The sequence below is a fragment of the Cibotium barometz genome, chromosome 31 (assembly GCF_041138505.1).
Source record: "Cibotium barometz isolate CiBa-2024 chromosome 31, ASM4113850v1, whole genome shotgun sequence".
NCBI classification, from domain to species: domain Eukaryota; kingdom Viridiplantae; phylum Streptophyta; class Polypodiopsida; order Cyatheales; family Cibotiaceae; genus Cibotium; species Cibotium barometz.
In genome coordinates this window covers 5,792,424-5,812,573 of record NC_141076.1, presented here as the reverse complement: position 1 = coordinate 5,812,573, position 20,150 = coordinate 5,792,424, and the positions used below count along the sequence as shown (strand labels likewise).

Below are 20,150 nucleotides of genomic sequence, written 5' to 3'. Positions count from 1 at the left end.
CAATCTACAATAGCCTTAAGCACTACCGAAGAAGACTATTGCTTCAGCACAAGTAGCATGTGAAGTTGCATGGATGCAACAACTCTTAGCAAACTTAGAAATAACCTTGACAGAGCCAATGCCTATATATAGTGACAACATAAGTTCCATTCAGTTGGCGAAGAATCCAATGTCCATGTTCGTACGAAACACATTGAGGTACATTATCACTTTGTGAGAGAAAAAGTACTACAAGGTCAAGTGGATCTAAGATTTGTAAAGACTGAAGGCCAAATTGTAGATATCTTCACCAAAGCATTGGCAAGAGAGAAGTTCGAAAAATTTCAAAGACTACTCGGAGTTGAAGACATGAATTTCATGACAACAAGGCTACAAGCCCTTAGCTAGTTATTTTTGATAGCAATTTTAAAATAGGAAAGCATGCTTTAGATTAAAAAAAAACAATTTACTTTTTGTGAACATGTATAAAAGGCAATTGAGCCATGCATAATAACCAAATCGATCGAGTTTTAACTAGGGGGAGGACCAGCTCTTAGAGTAACACTTTCTTTCTCCAAATGGCATTTTGCCATTAGATTAATCACTAAAATGCGTCAATTAATAGAGGGATGGGACTACATTCAGTGCACATGCCTAGTCAGCACACGTCTACGATATTTTTGAGGAGAATGTTGCACCTTATTGGGCTATGTTTGGCTTAGCCATGTGGATGACCATTGACTGATCAAAAGGGTATCTTGTAAGAGGGGCTGCAGTCACTTGGCTAGTTTCATATAGGGCAAGTTTTAATTCTTAGACCTTTTACAACTTCTCTGTCTAGCAAAAATACGCTTACATTGTTGTGTGCGCTAGATACACTGTTGTGTGCACTAGATACACTGTTGTGTGTGCTAGGTCTTGGTGATTAATTCATTACCTTGCAATTTAGCCATTTAACATTGGATGCCTTACAATTACACTCCAAAAGTGTTCATCACCACCCTTTGTATTGCAAGTGTTGGATCATTTATGGAGTGCAGTGGTACACCACTCCAGCAACACCTCCCCTCTTCTCTTGAATCAGAATCTCTTTAAAAATATCATCGTGGAGGTTAAGTCAAGATCCAATCTGGTGTGAAGCTTGAGACCCCCTCTTCAGAATCTGGGAACCATTTTTTTTGACTCACAAAGAAAACAATTATGTTTCGAAGGCAGAAAGAAGAACTAATCTTGTCTCTCTGTGGGATGTTAAATAAATCTTTCTTTTTTCCTTTCTTTCTTTCATCTTTGTTTGGTGTGAGAATGTGGTAGATAAGTCTGTTCTGAATTTTGGAGAAAGGAGGCTGCAATCTACTTCCATCTTTTACCTCATGGATGACTATGGGCATCTTGCTCTTATGTTTCTTTAAACATAAATTCTTCTCTTGAAAGTTCAAGCAAGTTTCAGACCTGTTATTATAAACTAAGTTGTGCTTAATGAGTTAAGTTTTCAGCATTCAAGTTTTCAGGAATGCTGCAGTATTTTTGTTCATTTGAGCAAAATTTAGAGGTAAATCACCAGGATTACTCTGTAAGGCAAGTCCGTTTGTGTAGTTTGTGAAAATTCTCTTTTGTTTTTTTAACGCAGAAGTGGGAACCATTATCAAACCAGCAACGTCATTGTGGGTCTATTGTTGAGGTCTTTCGAATCATGGAGGAGGTGAGTTGATCCTTTCTAAAGACCCCAAAACATTGTCAAAGTTTCTTTTTTCTTTTTCCTTTGAGTTTCAATAATCTAGTCAGTTTATTTTGCTACAACGAGCATGTTAGGGAGACACAGTATATGAGTTGATGCCATGCACCAGGGATGAGTAGGTAAATTTATCTTGATGTGTAAGTAGGTCCGATCATAGATTGCCAGACATGATCTCTATGGCATATGCTAGAGGCAGGATAAGCCAGAAGTGCCATTTCGCTTAAAGAGAGTGGAGCTGCCATGAAGTGAAATTCAAAGATGGCAAACATTATTGTATTTGATGTTGAGTAAGATTAAGCCATCAGATCTCTGAACCAATTATCAGCAGAACCCGAGGGGTGGCCTTGGTACAGAGGGAAAAGACAAAAAGAAGAATACTGGGTATAGGTGGTAAGGAGGTTCTCCATGAAAGAGGTCCTTAAGCGCTTCAAAATCATCAAGGGCCGGAGTTCAGTGGTTGTCTTCGACCCTGGAAGCATAGAGGCATAAGGAAAATGGGTTTTCGGAAACAAACATAACATTAAAAGAAATTACTAAAATCTTACCGTCAGTTATAACTCTCTTCACTCTTTTTGGTCCCATCTTCAACTAACTTTAAAACTATATAATATCAGGATGCAAAACTATGTATCATATATAGTTAGTAAATCTATATAGGTGCGTTTTATAAACTATATCATCTATGCTTTGTATGGATCTTGCACTTATTTTAGATATAAGGCTATAGCATAATGGGAGAAGTAATATCTATCTATCTATCTATCTATCTATCTAAATAATCAAAATCATCCTATAGCGTATAGGGGTAAATAAAAGTAACCTCTTGCCAGCGTGGGGATTCCTTTAGAGTGTATCTCCGACTCAAATTTGAGTTATGGGAGAGTGCGTTGGAGCAAATGGAAGGAGTGATTCAATCTCTCCCAATAACACCACCTATCACTGGGAGGAGAGGAAGGTATTCCTTCCTAAGACTAAAGTGTCATGGGAAAGTCTGAGGGAAAGCCTGAGATTCCAGCCAAAGGGTCAAACGCTAGGTCGAAGCCGTGTTGCCACCTCACAAAGAAGGCTTGGGCTGTAGCAGCAGTGCGATGGGGCTTAGCTGCATGACTCTATTCGATGCTGCAGGCGAAGCAAACTCAACCTAGTAGTAACCACGCTCCAAGGGTGAATATCAATGATCTTTTCAAGCTCGCCTATAACAGTTCTCTAAGCTGTCCATGCGTCGGGCGGCTACCCACAATCTTGCAGACCAAGGTGGAGGCCTCCATAGACGGGATAAAGTGAGGAGCTGGAGGTCCGTTTTCTGAGAAAGAAAGGCAAGGGACGACGGCCTCGGTGAAGGATGAGACGGAGTGGCTGCCATGGAGTCCTCCTAGAGGTTTGAAGACCAGCAGTTGCCGAATCTTGCCTAAAAGAGAACTATCCGAAAGCTGACAGTGCTTGACGAGGGAGACGAAGAAGAGGATTGGGAGGAGTGGAAGGAAGGGGGAAGCGAAAGGTTGGAGAAGGTATTCAACTGCAAGGCAATTGATGGAGCGTCAATAGTCTTGTCCACAGTTGCAAGTTGATCTTTAATATCCTTACTCTCTTACAGATCGTGGTCTGCATCCTTGTACATGTTCACATTACCACTATAGGGGAGATTTGAGGTCATATGCTTATATGAAAGTGATACATGTGAATAGACACTAACTCTAGGGGCACTTTTGTCCTACCAGTTTTTCCCCCTAGACATTTGGCATGAAAGGACACCTAGACTAGGTTTATTATTATCATATACTTGTCACTTATCATATTATTGTGTGAATATATGGTCTCGTTATCTATAACGGGATGTCCCGATGGCCCTCCTCCGACGCCCTCACCTCCTTCCCTCGCTCAGGAGATACTAGCATTGTGGACTACCTTATGGGATCTCCGGCTTTGGCACACCTTATCCCCGACTTCTCCATTCCGCCATGCCTACCTCTCTTTCACTCTTACCTGCACACCACCCCCCCCCCTCCCCGCCCCCCCCATCTCACATTACACTCAGGTCCTCTTTGATCACGAGCTACTCCAACCACATCTACCGCCAACTCCAGAATGTGGAACCAGCTGTCCCCCTATCCACCCTCACAACACAACTCACTTCCATACTCCACACATCCGCCACAACTTCTTTCATCTGCATGCGGCAGTCTACCGCCAAGCCACCTTGCGGTTCCATGCCCCAGAACTATTGGTATGATGATGAATGTCGGGCCACACGCTCCTATCTTAAGCATGAGGTACGGATTGGGCAAATCACGAAGCGCCAAGCACAACGGATTTCTCAACGGCTCACCCGACGCAACAAATGGGAGTTCTGTGCTCGAAAAGAGGATGAGTTATATCGACTTTTCTTAGGGCCAAACTGCAAAGAGGCATGTAGGAAACTGCGAGAACATCGCCCTCCCACACCTATCACATGCCCAGACACATGGCACTCCTATGCACCCTCCCTCATATCCCCCATCAGCCACCCCTACCCCCACCACCAGACCCCCGCCCCACTACCTCCACCCTCTTCACAAAGGGCATGGTCCTCAAGGCCATTCGTAGACTACGCAATGGGCAAGCCCAAGATCATGAGGGACTCACTGCTGAGTACATCTCGCATGCCCATGATACCGTAGCGCCCCTACTAGCCTACATGTTCAATAGAGCCCTTTGTGAAGGATTTCCACCCTCTTGGTCCACCAACACCATCACCCCCATCCTCAAAGCCGGAGATCCACTTGATCCTAATAACTACAGGACGATCATGATTGGCCACACATTGGCCAAGCTCTATGGATCAGTGCTAGAGGCGGTGCTCAGTTCATTTGCAGAGAGCCAGGGATGTAGAGCCTCAGGACAGGCTGGCTTTCGGAGGAGCTACTCTACCCTTGACCACATCTTCACCCTCGGTGCCATCATCGAGGAGGGTAGAGCACGACACCAGAGGGTTTACTGCTGCTTTGTGGATTTCCACAAAGCTTTTGATACTGTATCCCGAGCCCGCCTCTTACATCGTCTACAGGGTTGAGGGGCACTCTGGAGTATGGTATGCACTAGTTTCCACTTGGTTCTCAGTATATGGGCTCTGCTTGGACCGCCTACCCCCCCTTCAGTACAATTTGGACTCCCCTTTTTGTCGGCTGTCTCACAAGGATACCAACCGGGTTATCCGGTCAGATCTTCTTAGCCTCTACACACATTGCACATGGATGACACCCCCGGAGCTCCCCACGAAGATGCACTTTTACTGAGACCACTTCCTCACACTCACTGAGGATGGATTCATCCAGCAGCCGGGCTACTTGAGTGTTCACATGTCCCATGCGATGCGGATTGCGATTGGTTAGATACGGGTTTCTTCCCATCGCCTCAGAGTGGAGACAGGTAGATCTGAGCGCATCTTCAGAGCCGGGAAGCTCGTACGGACACCTAGAGAGGAGAGGATCTGCCGACTATGCCACACAGAGGTTGAGACGGAGGAGAATTACATATGCCGCTGCCCAGTATACTATGAGATTTGCGGGAGATTTCACTGTCTATTTCATGAGGGATGCGGTCCACTCTCCAGGATGATTGACTTCCAGGACCAGCATTGCTTGGGCCTCTTCTTGCTTTCTTAGTTTTCCATCATGAGTTTCCATGGACAGTTTTGTATCACCCCAGTGAGATAGCTATATTTATGTTTTCATTCTGTTTTATTTTCCATTCCATGATGAGATATGCCATGGACATTATTGTACCACTTTGGTCTCATAGGCCCATTGGGTCTTTAGTAGACGCTTAATATATCTTTCTTTCTTTCTTTCTTTTCTCTCTCTCTCTCTCTCTCTCTCTCTCTCTCTCTCTCTCTCTCTCTCAGCTTGAGCATAGGAGAACTTGCATGCCACGAGTCTTACACGCGAGGAGAGAAGGCAAGAAGGCCTTCTATCGAGATGGTCGGGTCATCATTGATGGCCGGCCCATGGATTAGCGGTTTGGGGCCTATGGGACACAGACCAGGCCACTGACAGAGATACACATAGCAGTATGGAACTGTAATGGTTCACTATGGGTGCAGCCTGGACGACTGGAGCATGTTATGGTGGGGAGAGACATCATACTTCTGACAGAGACACATCAGAGCCCAGAGAGAGGGCTACCTCGAGTAGAGGGATTCCAGTGGGAGTCAGCATACAGGAGGACCACACGCCAGGGTACCTCGAGAGGGTCGGGGGGAGTAGCAGTCCTATTCAGACGAGAGCTACAGGGGAGACTGAGAGTGGTAGCACAGGATCCAGAGGCCAGATACATGTGGATCAGCTTACAGCTCTCACAGGACAGGGTTATATACATAGCTCTATGTTACTTTTCTCCATCAGGATCCTCCTATGTCATTACAGAGGACATGCCACAGGAGGAGGAGATAGGAGCCTCGCCATACACTTGTCTGTCAGAGGAGATTATGCATTATTCTACACTAGGGGAAGTATTTCTTACGGGCGACTTCAATGCCCACACACAGAGCAGACAGTGTGAGGTGTATGACTATGATGACATGGAGATCCTCCACCCTGTGGATCCAGAGGAGATAGGGGCTAGTCGGGCATCAGAGGACACTGGACCAGACAGAGGACATTATGGAGACCACTTACTAGAGTTGGGAGCCAGGCATCGTCTCGTTATTTATAACGGGATGCTACAGTGGCCGGGATCAGGAGGACTGACATGCTTCCCACATGGGGGTCATACACGGACCGGAGGCACGGTGGTAGACTACATTATGGGGTCTTTGGAGGCATCACAGCTTGTCACCTCATTCTCCATTCCACCTCGTCCTATTGGGGCAGATCATACATACTTGGCATTTTCACTAGCCGGATCACCAGTATCACCAGCCCCCCACATACCGACGCCACACACTACCATCTACTTCACACATGACATGGCAGACATATACACTGGCAGAGTAGAGGATGGGCTCCTACTCATGGATCCCCTGGCATCTATGGATACCATTACAGCCCAGCTCGCATCACTCCTACACACGGCTGCATTACAGAGCTTCCCACATCGTGTACACTCAGGAGAGCCTGCGAGACCTGGGACTATGCCCCAGAACAGATGGTATGATGACGAGTGCAGAGCCCTATACTCACGACTCCGCATACAGAGAGCCTTGGGAGCCATCACAGAGCAGGAGTCGAGGAGAGAGATGAGGAGACTTACTCGCCGCAAAAGGCGGGCCTTCGCAGAGATGCAGGAGCTAGAGATCTTTCATTTCTTCATGAGTAGAGATAGCCCTGTCTCATGGCGGCACTTCAGAGAGCCCCGGACCCCGACACCTATTGCAGACCCACAGACATGGCACACATATGCAGAGGGTCTATACCATGCCCCACAGCAGCCACCTATACCTCAGCCACAGGAGCCTCGACCTACCACAGCTAGCTTCTTTACCCACTCGATGGTACAGGAAGCTATCCGCCGCCTACAGCATGGACGGGCCGCCGACCATATGGGCCTGCAGGGTGAGCATCTCATATATGCAGTAGATTCTTTAGCTCCTTTTCTTGCACACCTGTTTAACAGGGCACTAGCAGAGGGTTTGCCTGCGGAGTGGACGATGCACACCATTGTGCCGATTCACAAAACAGGGGATATGCTCGATCCGAGCAACTACAGGACGGTTATGGTTGGCCACGTGCTGGCCAAACTCTATGGTGCAGTGCTGGAGCAGGAGCTTAGCTTATATGCTGAGCGAGCAGGTTTACGCTCTTCAGGGCAGGCAGGCTTCAGGAGAGCTTTCTCTACCACTGACCATGTATTCACTTTGAGATGTATGATTGATCAGGCCAGAGTGAGGAAGAGAAAGCTCTATTGCTGCTTTGTGGATTTCCGCAAGGCATTTGACACAGTACCACGAGAGAGGCTCTTTCAGCGCCTGCAGTCTCTTGGCATACCAGCAGATATGACATGGGGCATCTATGCATTATATGAGCAGGTTTTTGGGCGAGTCAGATGTCCAGGAGGTATGTCCGAGACTATTGCTAGCACCATTGGTGTGAAGCAAGGATGCCCACTTTCCCCCACGCTATTTGGGTTATACATTGATGAGGTGGCTGACTTCATTACACAGGGAGGCGGAGATGGAGTTGATTTAGCAGGTACCTCAGTACATATTATGCTCTATGCTGATGATATTGTATTAGTGTCTGAGTCCCCAGGGGGTCTACAGCAGCATCTACATGCACTCCATGATTTCTGCACACAGAGGGGTCTTACTGTGAACCTTGGGAAAACCAAGGTTATGGTCTTTCATACATCGAGACAGGGCAGGAGTCATCTGACATTCACTCTCGCAGGATGCCAGGTGGAGGTGGTGACATCATACGTGTACCTAGGGGTTACCTTCTCTGCAGCAGCCACACGCTTTACCATGGGTTCAGCAGCCAGAGCTAGATTGACACGGGGATATGCAGCATTGGCTATGCTAGAGAGACAGTGCCACCAGGCGCATTTTCAGGAGCCCCGGACGAAGGGGTGGCTATTTGACACATTAGTCACACCGGCATTGATGTATGGAGCAGCAGTATGGGCGCCAGGCCTTGCTACCCATTGGTGGACACAGATAGAGAGACCACAGGCCCTCATGATGGCACGCATGATACGCAGCAAACCGTCAGTACCTCATGACATTATCCGAGCAGAGTTTGCTGCGCCTCCTATGATGGTAGAGGCCATATTTCAGACTATATGCCTGCTAGACAGATTCAGAGAGATGCCACAGGACAGATTATCATACAGAGCTTTTCAGGCATCTAGACAGTTGGCTGAGGCAGGAGACAGAGGATCATGGTATGCACAGGTCACACATTGGTTCTCACAGCATGGCCTAGACATGGATCATCTACCACCATTCCAGTATGACAGGGATGCACCACATATCCGTCTCTCTCATAGTGAGAGGAACAGAGTATTGAGACAGGATCTATGGCAGCTCTATACACGAGAGACATGGATTTCGCCTACACAGCCTCTTCCACCGAAGATGCTATACTACAGAGATCACTTCATGAGTATCACTGATGATGGATTTATAGAGAGGCCTAGATACATGGAGGGCTTTTTACCACACGGCTCCCGAGTGGCTATTGGTCAGCTCAGAGTTTCATCACACCGATTGGAGATTGAGACTGGCAGAGCAGCACGGATCCCCCGAGAGGAGAGGGTATGCAGATTGTGCAGAGAGGAGGTGGAGAGTGAGGAGCATTATGTATGCAGATGCAGAGCATATACAGCCATCAGAGAGAGATATCCCATTTTATTCAGAGAGCCACATTCCCTACGCCAGATCTTTGAGGCAGCAGACCAGCGCATACTGGGGAGATACATTCTAGACATACAGCGCCACAGAGAGACATTATTACAGGCTCAGACAGCTCCAGAGGGGGGGCGACAGACACAGATTACTACATTTTTTCAGAGATCCATACCCCTCCCAGCCCCTATACGGCAGGGAATTACTCTCCAGAGAGCAGAGACACTTAGAGCCCGCAGGAGACAGAGGACACCTGGCTTTCGGACACCACGCCTATACCAGAGAGAGATGACAGAGATCAGAGCTCAGTTTCACAGAGAGGGTGCGGAGCGACTGGCTCGCTTCAGAGCACACCCAGGCATGTTCTTCAGGGAGCTGTGGACACCCCCTTCACTGATGTATACCATTTTATACCCCCAGTATGGTACAGGATGGAGCTAGCTAGGTTGCATATCATGATTGTATACTCCATGCATATAGCTTTGCATTCTCCTAGTAATAGAGCTCCATCCCCTACACACCCAGATTCAGCTTTTTTATTCAGTACTTTTTCATTTTGTTGGGATGACAGAGGATACCCCATACATGTACTCCGATTTGTCTCATAGGCCGAGTTCGGTCTTTTGGAAGACGTTAATAAAATCTTTCTTTCTTTCTTTCTTTCTCTCTCTCTCTCCAAGGACTCTCGAGAGGCATCTTGACACATTATAGAACTTTTGTGCACAAAAGGAGGTCAGAGTTACCTTGGGAAAACCAGGGTTATTGTCTTCAACACATCTCCTCTTTTCACTTCCCGATTGAGTTTCACCTACATCCAGTTCCTGTACCATGGCCTCATGTTCCCTCGGCATCCACAAAATAGTTCCAGCAATTGTCCAAATCAAAAGACTCACACATTGAGTCGTGCATATAGAAGCTTTCTCCCACGATCAGGACTACCACAACTACCCATAGTCTCTCACCCTATGAGCAGCACACATCCCGATACTTCCAATACTACATGGATACTTTCATGAGGCTTATAGAGGATGGTTTCATATTGAGGGCTAGATATCTTGACATATACAATGTGACATGAACGCGGATTGTAGTGGGCTAGTTGCGGGTATCATTGAACCGTGTGCGATAGACACAGGGAGAGCCATGGAGATACCTTGTGAGAAGAGGATATGCACTATGTGCCAGTAGGAGGTCGAGTCAGAGGAGCGCTTCATATGCAGGTGCACTGTATATTATGAGATTTGAGGGGGGTTCCACTGTCTTTTCAGAGAGGGATTTGGACCCTTATCCAGGATCATGGATTACCCAGATCAGCGGTGCGTGGGCCTCTTCCTACTAGAGCTATGACTAATGACTAACCTTGGCCACCCTAAGAGGAAGTGGTCTCTGTAAAAGTGCATCTTCGTGGGGAGCTCCGGGGGTGTGATCCATGTGCAATGTGAGTAGAGGCTAAGAAGATCTGACCGGATAATCTGGATGGTATCCTCGTGAGACAGTCGGAAAAAAGGGGAGTCCAAATTGTACTGAAGGGGGGGCCATGCAGAGCCCATATACTGAGAACCAAGTGGAAACTAGTGCATACCATACTCCAGAATGCCCCTCAAGTGCTAGCTGTCTAGAAGACTCCAGGGCAAGCCTCGGGTACTTGTATGGATCCATGTGACTGATGTGATGGAGGTATGTGACAATCTAGAAGAGTGCCTCCACTACCATCGGGGCTGCAGCAAACTCTGCCTTTGCTGCAGATCATACGGGAGAACATCATGACCTGGGGCCTCTCAACTCGCTTCCAATCCTCATCGGATAAATCTGGCTCCCAGAAAGCTGCTCCATACATCAAGGCTGGTGTGACGACTATTCAAAAAGCTAGCTCTTCGTCCTGGTCTCCTGGAAATGTGCCTGGAAGCCCTGCCGCTCAAGTAAGCTCAAGGCTGCATATCCCCGCGTCACTTTGGCATGTGCTGCGGAAAGCATGGGCCAGTGAAAGTGACACCAAGGTAGACATAGGATAAGGCAATTTCCACAGGATCCCCTCTATATGTGAAGCTCAATCTAGATGTGACGGGGCGAGAGGTATTGAAGACCATTACCTTGGTTTTACCAAGGTTAACACAGAGGTCCCGCTGAGTGCAAAAGTCATGTAAGGCATCCAACTGTCACTGAAGCCCTTCGGCTGAGTCTGAGAGGAGGACGATGTCATCTGCATAAAGTAGTATGGGGATCAATATGCCTGCCAGTGTGGGATCAGCCCCGCCTAATCCATCAATGAAGCTCGAGATCTCATCAATGTACAGGCCGAAAAGAGCGGGTGATAGAGGGCAGAGCCCTGTTTCACCCCAATAGTGTTGGAAATCTCATGTGATGCACCTCTTGGGGCTGTCACTCATCCGATGATGGACTCATAGAGGGCGATGATGCTCCAAACCATGTCAGATGGGACTCCGATCTCCTGTTGACGATGTAAGAGGCGGGCTCGGGGTACAATATCAAAAGCTTTGCGGAAATCCACAAAGCAGCAGTAAATCCTCTGGTGTCGTACTCTACCCTCCTCCATGATGGCACGAAGGGTGAAGATGTGGTCAAGGGTAGAGTAACTCCTCCGAAAGCCAGCCTATCCTGAGGCTCTGCATCCCTGGCTCTCTGCAAATAAACTGAGCTCCGCCTCTAGCACTGATCCATAGAGTTTGGCCAATGTGTGGCGAATCATGATCGTCCTGTAGTTATTAGGATCAAGTGGATCTCCGGCTTTGAGGATGGGGGTGATGGTGTTGGTGAACCAAGAGGGTGGAGATCCTTCACAAAGGGCTCTATTGAACATGTAGGCTAGTAGGGGCGCTACGGTATCATGGGCATGCGAGATGTACTCGGTAGTGAGTCCCTCATGATCTTGGGCTCGCCCATAGCGTAGTCTACGAATGGCCTTGAGGACCATGCCCTTTGTGAAGAAGGTGGAGGCAGTGGGGCGGGGGTTTGGTGGTGGGGGTAGGGGTGGCTGATGGGCGATATGAGGGAGGATGCATAGGAGTGCCATGTGTCTGGGCAGGTGATAGGTGTAGGAGGGCGATGTTCTCGGAGTTTCCTGCATGCCTCTTTGCAGTTTGGCCCTAAGAAAAGTCGGTATAACTCATCCTCTTTTCGAGCATAGAACTCACGTTTGTTGCGTCGGGTGAGCCGTTGAGAAATCCGTTGCGCTTGGCGCTTCGTGATTTCCCCAATCCGTACCTCATGCTTAAGACGGGAGCGTGTGGCCCGACATTCGTCATCATACCAACAGTTCTGGGCCATGGAACCGCAGGTGGCTTGGCGGTAGACTGCCGCGTGGAGATGAAAGAAGCTGTGGCGGATGTGTGGAGTATGGAAGTGAGTTGTGTTGTGAGGGTGGATAGGGGGACAGTAGGTTCCACATCCTAGAGTTGGCGGTAGATGTGGTTGGAGTAAACAAGGTCAAGCTCGTGATCAAAGAGGACCTGAGTGTAATGTGAGACCCGGGGGGGGGGGGGGGGGTGTGTGCAGGTAAGAGTGAAAGAGAGGTAGGCATGGTCAGCTTCAAAAGGGGGTGGCAGAATGGAGAAGTTGGGGATAAGGTGTGCCAAAGCCGGAGATCCCATAAGGTAGTCTACAATGCTAGTACCTCCTGAGCGAGGGAAGGAGGTGAGGGCGTCGGAGGAGGGCCATCGGGATATCCCGTTATAGATAACGAGACCATGTGTAGCTCCCAGCTCTAAGAAATATCTCCCGGACACTGTGACCTCCTCACGGTCCTGTGATGATCGCTGTAGCCCTGTGTGAGTGATGTCCAGCTCCTGTAGTCTGATAGGGTCGTCTACATCGAGTAATGGGACCTGCTGACTTCCCGTCCTGGCTTTGAAATCCCCAAGGAGGAGGAGTTCCCCCAAATGTGAGAACTCCATGATATCCTTATATAATGGTAAGTACAGTGACTGGCCATGCTGTGCGGCGTAAGGGGAGTGGCGTGGTGCAAAACAACACACAGTAATGTGGATGACTCTGTCACTGCTAAGCTGTAGCCGCACCCAAAGATATTGTGCATCCTCGTCCTTCAGGACGATGCTGAGAATCTGTCGGAGATGGGATCTAAAAAAGACAGCTACGCCCCCCCCCCCCCCCCCCCCCCGCCCCCCCGAGCCACGTACTCCTCCTGATGTGCGGGTTTTGCCTCGAAAAGCTGACTGCCACTCATACCCGGCTATGTATGGTAAGCCCCTCTTAGGGCTCTGATGAGTCTCTGTATAAAAAATGACATCCCTGCCTGTTAGAATCTTGCTCAAGCCTCCTGGATTCGACCACAGCATGCCATTGGAGTTCCATACTGCCAACCCCAGGTGTTTGGTCTCATAGACCCCACGTCCCTATTTGGGACGGCGCTCTGTGATAATGACTCTACCATCTCTGTAGATAGCCGACTTGCTTGCTCTGCAGGCCTCATGAACAGTCACCATCGCCTCACACTGGTGTGCCACCTGTGCTGGAGTGAGATCATCTCCCGTGTACACCTGTGTGCCCTTTAGGGCAGCCCGCCTGTCTTAGAAGGCCTGGCTGCTGGTGGCATCAGGGAATCTAATGATGGGGGAGGGGGGGGGGGGGGGGGGGGGGGGGAGGAGACGGCGCTGAAGGCGGGGGGGAGGTAATCCACTACGGAGCTCACATCTCACTACATTAATATTTTATCCTTTGATAACCTGAATGCTAAGTTTAATATTTAACCTTTGATAACCTGAATGGTAAGGTTAATATGCCATGTGTAAGAGGTGTTCCTATGCCTTATTCTTTTGCCTCAATTTTGAAGCCTTTTTACACCTGATTGAAGTTACATATATACATCCAATGAATTCTACTCAAAATCTTGATCCTATGCACTCCTAGACCCTATTCCTACGATGCTGTGGTACATTGTCCCAAAAAAAGTGTCCCTCGATGGGGCTTACAACTAGGAGATTACCACATGTACCCAAAATGTAACAAGTGACTCAAAAGTACAATACTCATACGACATGTCATGATTTGCATAAAAAGAGAGCTCTTTGCTTACGTACACTATGTAGCATGCAGGATGTCAGATAGAGGGTTGACGATGAGCTAGACAGATCAACCTACCCGTAGGTACTGACTTCACAGCATCATGTAGGCTAGTGCCAAGGTTTAGTGGCAGGGTATTGTAGCAAAAGAAGCAGAAGGGGGCCACCAATGTCTTCAAAAACGCAACACAGGAGGATAGTTACGGGCATTCTAACTCTCATCTTTAAAGCAGTTCAACATGGCATAAATGCAAATGTGTCTATTATTGATTTTTTGAATTGTTAGCATTTCACTTCCTTTGGTATTTTTGAACTTGATATCTCTACAGACACAGTCCCTGGTGATGAAAAGGGGAGATTTTACCCGCCCGTCCCTCATGGGTGGGGGATTTCCTCATCCAACCTGTGCCCATGGCAATGGGCAGGGGCGATGTCTCTAAAGACCCTCATACCTAAGAATAGCATTGGGATTCCTTTTGGGATATGTGATACTATACATTGCACTGTTTGGGTTTTATCAGCCAGGTAGACTTTTTGTGCGTGCATGTGTACGGGTGTTTTCACCACATAGATCTTGTTGTTATGCAGAGAATAGAGCAGTTTTTCAACCTTTGCGAACGTTCAAATCATTTGTGGGTGCATGTGTATGGGTGTTTTCACCACATAGATCTTGTTGTTATGCAGACAATAGAGCAGTTTTTCAACCTAAAATTACCCATGCGGTTTCCATTACTGAAAAGCTTGATGAGTGGCTTGGACAATGCTCTACAGCTCTATTCAAACAAAGCTGTCAACCAACTTGGTAAGCGCAATCCTTTTTCCACATTAGGTACTGTTTATACCATGGAATGACAAATGCAATCAGGCTTTCTTTATCATCATTTGAATTGTGGAATACAACAGAGTGGCTAATTCATACTTAAGTGTACACACACACATGCATAAGCATATGTACACAGGCATGTATGTATGCAATACAACACAGCATGCACAAGCACGGAGAATACACACACTCAGGCATGCTCACGTGCACACTTGCACACATGTATGAAACACAGAACAGACATACATGCACAGACATTTATATTCAGACACACATGCACAGGCATTTATATTCTATTTCATCAAGTGTGTGTGAAACAACCATGCAGTCGGGTTTTCCTTTTCTGGTCCTTTTGAAGCTGATGTTTGTTATTTCAGGAGTCAAAGAGGATTTGGTGCCTCCACCACCAGGGTTAACCCGCTATGGGAAAGAAACTTCAATCAAAACCTTTACTAAGAAAAGGCTTGCTGATCCTAGGCTTCCAGATGAAAAGAGGGGTAGTCAATTAAACATGCTGACAGTTTCAAAGCTGTGTGTCCGCTTGAATACTTTCCATGTAAGGACATTATACTGGTAAAAACGTGTCATCTTATGGTGTTTGGAATAATGAAATGGTGAGTTTGTATGAGTGTATGCCAAGTTAAGCTGCTCTTTACTCTTCGCAGTACATATTGAATCAAGTGAATGTTTTGGAAGACAACATCAAGAGGCGTTGGGCAGTGAAGAGACCCCATGATAACCTTGGTAACGGAACTGGAAGTTCACCAGGTCAGGTTACCTTTTCTGTTCATGTAAAGCAGGTCTCACCTGAAAGTTTGGGAATTGAATGGAAGTGCTTTGTGAAACAAATTTGTCTGATTGTTGTGTGCTGGTTATACTGTAGGGACCTTAATTGACACCGCAAGGGGTGCCAAAGTTGATAGAGCTGCCAGTGGAATCTCTGTTGCTTTTGATACTACACGAAAAGTAATCAATGGTGCTGTTGATAAAATTTGCGAGTTTCTAGGTACATCAGCTTATTTCATACAAGAGGGATCACCAAACTTAATCAGATGTTTCTCTCAAGGCCCAAGGCTGTTACACATTCAGCTGCATTGCCTTAGTGGTGCAGAACCGTGCTTTGCTTATTGAGCCGCTCAGAGTAATCTGCCATTGATAATTCCATGCAAAGTAGTATTCGGGTTCTTGGCTGTTTAATGACAATGAGGACTGGGGCCTTGTAGGGCAAGACACAATATAAACTTTCTTACACAAGTGTAGAGCACCACAGCTCCACCAGACTGATAATATTTTGTAGGTACTGTATTTCAATAGAAGAGAGGTGAGCTTACGAAATTGTTTCTTGTTGTTTTTTTTATTGCAATTTATAAAAGAGAATCTTAAAAGATTTTAGCATTTTTAGAGATTGATACAAAATTGATCATAAAACTACTTCTTGAAGTCTGGATGGTTCCGAATAGTTTTCAGAACCAAAAGCAATATCAAATTGGCGGATAAAAGTGAGGGCTTTGTTCGTGTAACCATAAGCTCCATCATATGGTGTAAACCGCATTGTCCTTCCTCCTCCTTTGAACTCCTTAGCTTTGCGCTTACCTTTCTTCCCTTTCTTTCCATGCCCGTTGAGAGGGTGACCTAGAAGGGGAAGAAGAAGAAGAAAAAGAAGAAGAAGATGATGATGAGGAAGATGAAAGGCTTGATGAAGAAGTTGAGCTCCTGGACCCTTTTTTGACGATGTCGTCTTTTCCAACGATGAGAGTGGGCTGATTTGGAATGGCTCCTCTTGCTTCCACAAGAAGGTGGAGGACTAGGTGATCTCTTTGAGGGAGATCTTTTTGATGAAGACTTTTGCTTTTCAATCGCATCCTCCTTTGTTGGTTGCTCATCCCCTTTCTTCATTTTCTTTTTTTTTCTTAGATAGTTGCTCAAAGATTCTCATCAAGCCGGGATCTTGGAGAATAGTGTCCAAACTGGTAATAGTTTCTTTGACCATGTGGGTTCTTAGGTTTGCTTTCCACTTTTGGCAGCTTGGTCCTCTTCTTGGTGATGAGTGCTTCCCATTGCTTGAACAAAAAGCAAAAAACCACCGTGTATAAAGATTGTTATCCCTTGTAGGAGAGACATATAACCTTTGCTCTAATACCACTGTAACATGCTCTCGTAAGGGTTGTGGCATAGGTACCTAGCTTATCTTCAAGAAAACAACAAATTCACGCGTAAAACCTTGAGAAAATCTGAAAATAAACAAAAGAGAGAGAGTAGAGAGAGAAGACACCACACTGGAATAGCCTTAGGCCCTTCCCCCCTTTGTTGGTTGCTCATCCCCTTTCTTCATTTGCTTGATCCTCTTAGATAATTGTTTAAAGATTCTCATCAAGCCGGGATCTTGGTGAATAGTGTCCAAATTGGTCATACTTTCTTTGACCATGTGGGTTCTTTGGTCTTCTTGGGTTTGCTTTCCACTTTTGGTGGCTTGTTCCTCTTCTTGGTGGTGAGTGCTTCCCATTGCTTCTCCACTAGGGGTCGCATCCTCCTTTGTTGGTTGCTCATCCTCTTTTCTTCATTTGCTTGATCTTCTTAGATAGTTGCTCAAAGATTCTCATCAAGATGGAATCTTGGAGAATAGTGTCCAAATTAGTCATAGTTTCTTTGACCATGTGGTTCTTGGGTCTTCTTGGGTTCGCTTTCCACTTTTGGTGGCTTGGTCCTCTTCTTGGTGGTGAGTGTTTTCCTTTGCTTGAAGAAAAAGCAAAAAAGCACCACGTGTAAAGATCGTTATCTCTTGTAGGAGAGAGAAATAACCTTTGCTCTAATACCACTGTAACAGGCCCTCATAAGTGGCATAGGTACCTAGCGTATCTTCAAGAAAACTACAAATTCACGCGTAAAACCTTGAGAAAATCTGAAAATAAACAAAAAAGAGAGAGTAGAGAGAGAAGACACCACACTAGGGGTCGCAATAGCCTTAGGCCCTCCCCTCCTCCCACCCTCCAAGTTATATTTGATAAAACCTCTTGGAGAAATGAGTACAAGTTCTTAGAGCTAGAGAGATCTCTGGTCTTTTTACATGTCTCAACAATGAGAGAATAGCTGAATATATAGTTCTTGCCCAAGAACACTTGAGAAAAGCACTTTAAAGCTCACTTATAGCCCGAAAGGCATCTTTTTAATAATAAAAGTTCCTCTTTTTAGTATTTAAAAAGATTTTAATCTTTTGCTTTCCAAAAGTTGGTTGCATCATTCCAAGTTTGTTAGGTTGCCCTGCGTTGGTATCTTGCCACGTGGCAATGCCATGTCTTCAACGCCACGTCAGTACTGCCACGATTTCTTTTTTAAATATTTATTTGTTGCGTTGATTTTTACATGTCAACAACCTATATTTTGATGCTTCAGTGATAGGTGTGAACATCCTCTATGGGTTTGGACAGCCCTTATTAAAGTCTAATCATAAGAGTATCATTTGAGTTGTGTAACATATTTTTCTTGTGCTTGCTATCACATCCCTCCATTCCAATACAACATAGAGGCGTCCTCCTTTGCTCTCAGTTGCACAGAGCTGAACAAGGTCCTCGGGAAGGACATCGTGAGACTGGATACTCAAAGGACATGGCGCCCACCTGTCCAGCCCCTTGGGACATAGATGGCCTTTTGCAAGGACCATTTTCTTTGCTTGACAGAGGATGGCTTCATCACACGCACGTGCCACATGGACACACATTTGTCATTTGAGGTATGATGTGCGATTGGACAAATCCTATGAGACAGCCAGATATGGTCCAGGGGTAGCTGCACCAGAGGACAGGATATGTCAGCTTTGTCACACAAAGGCTCGCTATGTATGCAGATGCCCAGTATACTATGAGATTAGGGGGAGGTTTCACTGCCTCTTCCGAGACGGATTTGGACCACCTTCTAGGATCATGGATTTCCCATACCAAAGATGCTTGGGGCTTTTCCTCCTGGATCTTCGCAGACATAGAGAGTCCCTTTTGGGGGCCAGACGAACGGTACCCGTTAGAGGACCGGTACAAAGCTCTCTCACCGACTTCTTCCAGACGAGAGCGATGAGGGCATATTCTCCCTCTACACTTGACCTTCAGGCTGATGTAGGAGCTCGGCCGAGAGGAGTGACACTAGACATAGCCATTGAGCTATGCAGAGCCCGGCGCCCTCCACCTTGTGGTCCCTGCCCATGCCCGTGTCACTACACGAGGATCAAAGCCATCGTCTCCCAGCACCACAAGACTTGTCCATACTATGCATGATGGAGTTGATGGTTTATTGTCTTGTGGATGACTACCATGAGGTTATAAATTGCACTTTCTTATAAGGTGAATTTGGGCATGTTCTAGGATTCATCTAGGTATATATCTCCCACCACCACAAGACTTTCTCCCGCCGGCCCAGCTTTACTACATTGGGTGCCATGTTGCAGCATACTATGCGGGATATTTTAAGGTGATATGAGAGCTGGTCACTTTCTGTTTTGGGATCAGATCTCACATTTCAGCTCTCTACTTTCTTTGATTTTTATTTTTAGTACCCATGATGATGTATTTCATGGACATGATGTAACCTTTTGGTCTCATAGGTCATTTTGGCCTTTTGTCACAAACGGGCACGTGTATACGGAACCAATTCACTACCAAAACAGCGTACATAACAACCATTCCTAGCATATACATGATTACCATCATTGTGAAACATTACATGAGCATATACATCTTGCAAACATAAACCAACTTGCACATGACACAGCACTAGGGGCTGAAGTTGCCACCCCCCCCCCCCCTCCCCCCCCCCCGAGGTATCTTTATTACCAATAGAAGTATTTATACGTACAAGATGCGGGTGGCCGGAGAGCACAACACTCATCCAGCCGACACCAGATTTATCCAACTGTGAAAACATAGGTAAACACATTACCTGCAACTCCTCAGTCACCGACCAAGGTCGAGCAGTCACCAACCACTCCTGTTGCAACACCCTCGGTCACCAACCAAGGTTGAGCGATCACTGCTCCTGCAGAACACCCTCGGTCACCAACCAAGGTAGAGTGATCACCAACCACTCCTGTACTTTGATAGAGTGGTCACCAACCCTCTAACAAAGTGCTGTCCCAAACCTACAAAACATTAACCAGCCATGGTTTTGGCTCACTGGCCACCCACAGGTTCCACTAGATTACATCCCCAGGCCTGGTACTTGTCTAGGGACATGTTTGCTCAAGTTTCGTCGCGAGAAACCTCCTGCAAACCTGTA

The 20,150-nt window shown here is 46.7% G+C and overlaps 1 protein-coding gene across 2 annotated transcripts in view; it reads left to right on the top strand.

The window, feature by feature from the left end:
• Positions 1-20,150, top strand: part of LOC147620439 (plant/protein (DUF810)) — a 103,117-nt gene that overhangs the window by 63,090 nt on the left and 19,877 nt on the right. For both annotated transcript variants that reach the window (XR_015269929.1, XM_086824659.1), the window contains exons 17-21: positions 1,607-1,678; positions 14,753-14,870; positions 15,269-15,447; positions 15,557-15,659; positions 15,775-15,897. Coding sequence is in view for 1 of the 2 variants with exons in the window: in XM_086824659.1 (XP_086680785.1) it covers positions 1,607-1,678; positions 14,753-14,870; positions 15,269-15,447; positions 15,557-15,659; positions 15,775-15,897 (595 nt within the window). In the remaining variant the exon portion in view is untranslated. The remainder of the gene's footprint in view (positions 1-1,606; positions 1,679-14,752; positions 14,871-15,268; positions 15,448-15,556; positions 15,660-15,774; positions 15,898-20,150) is intronic.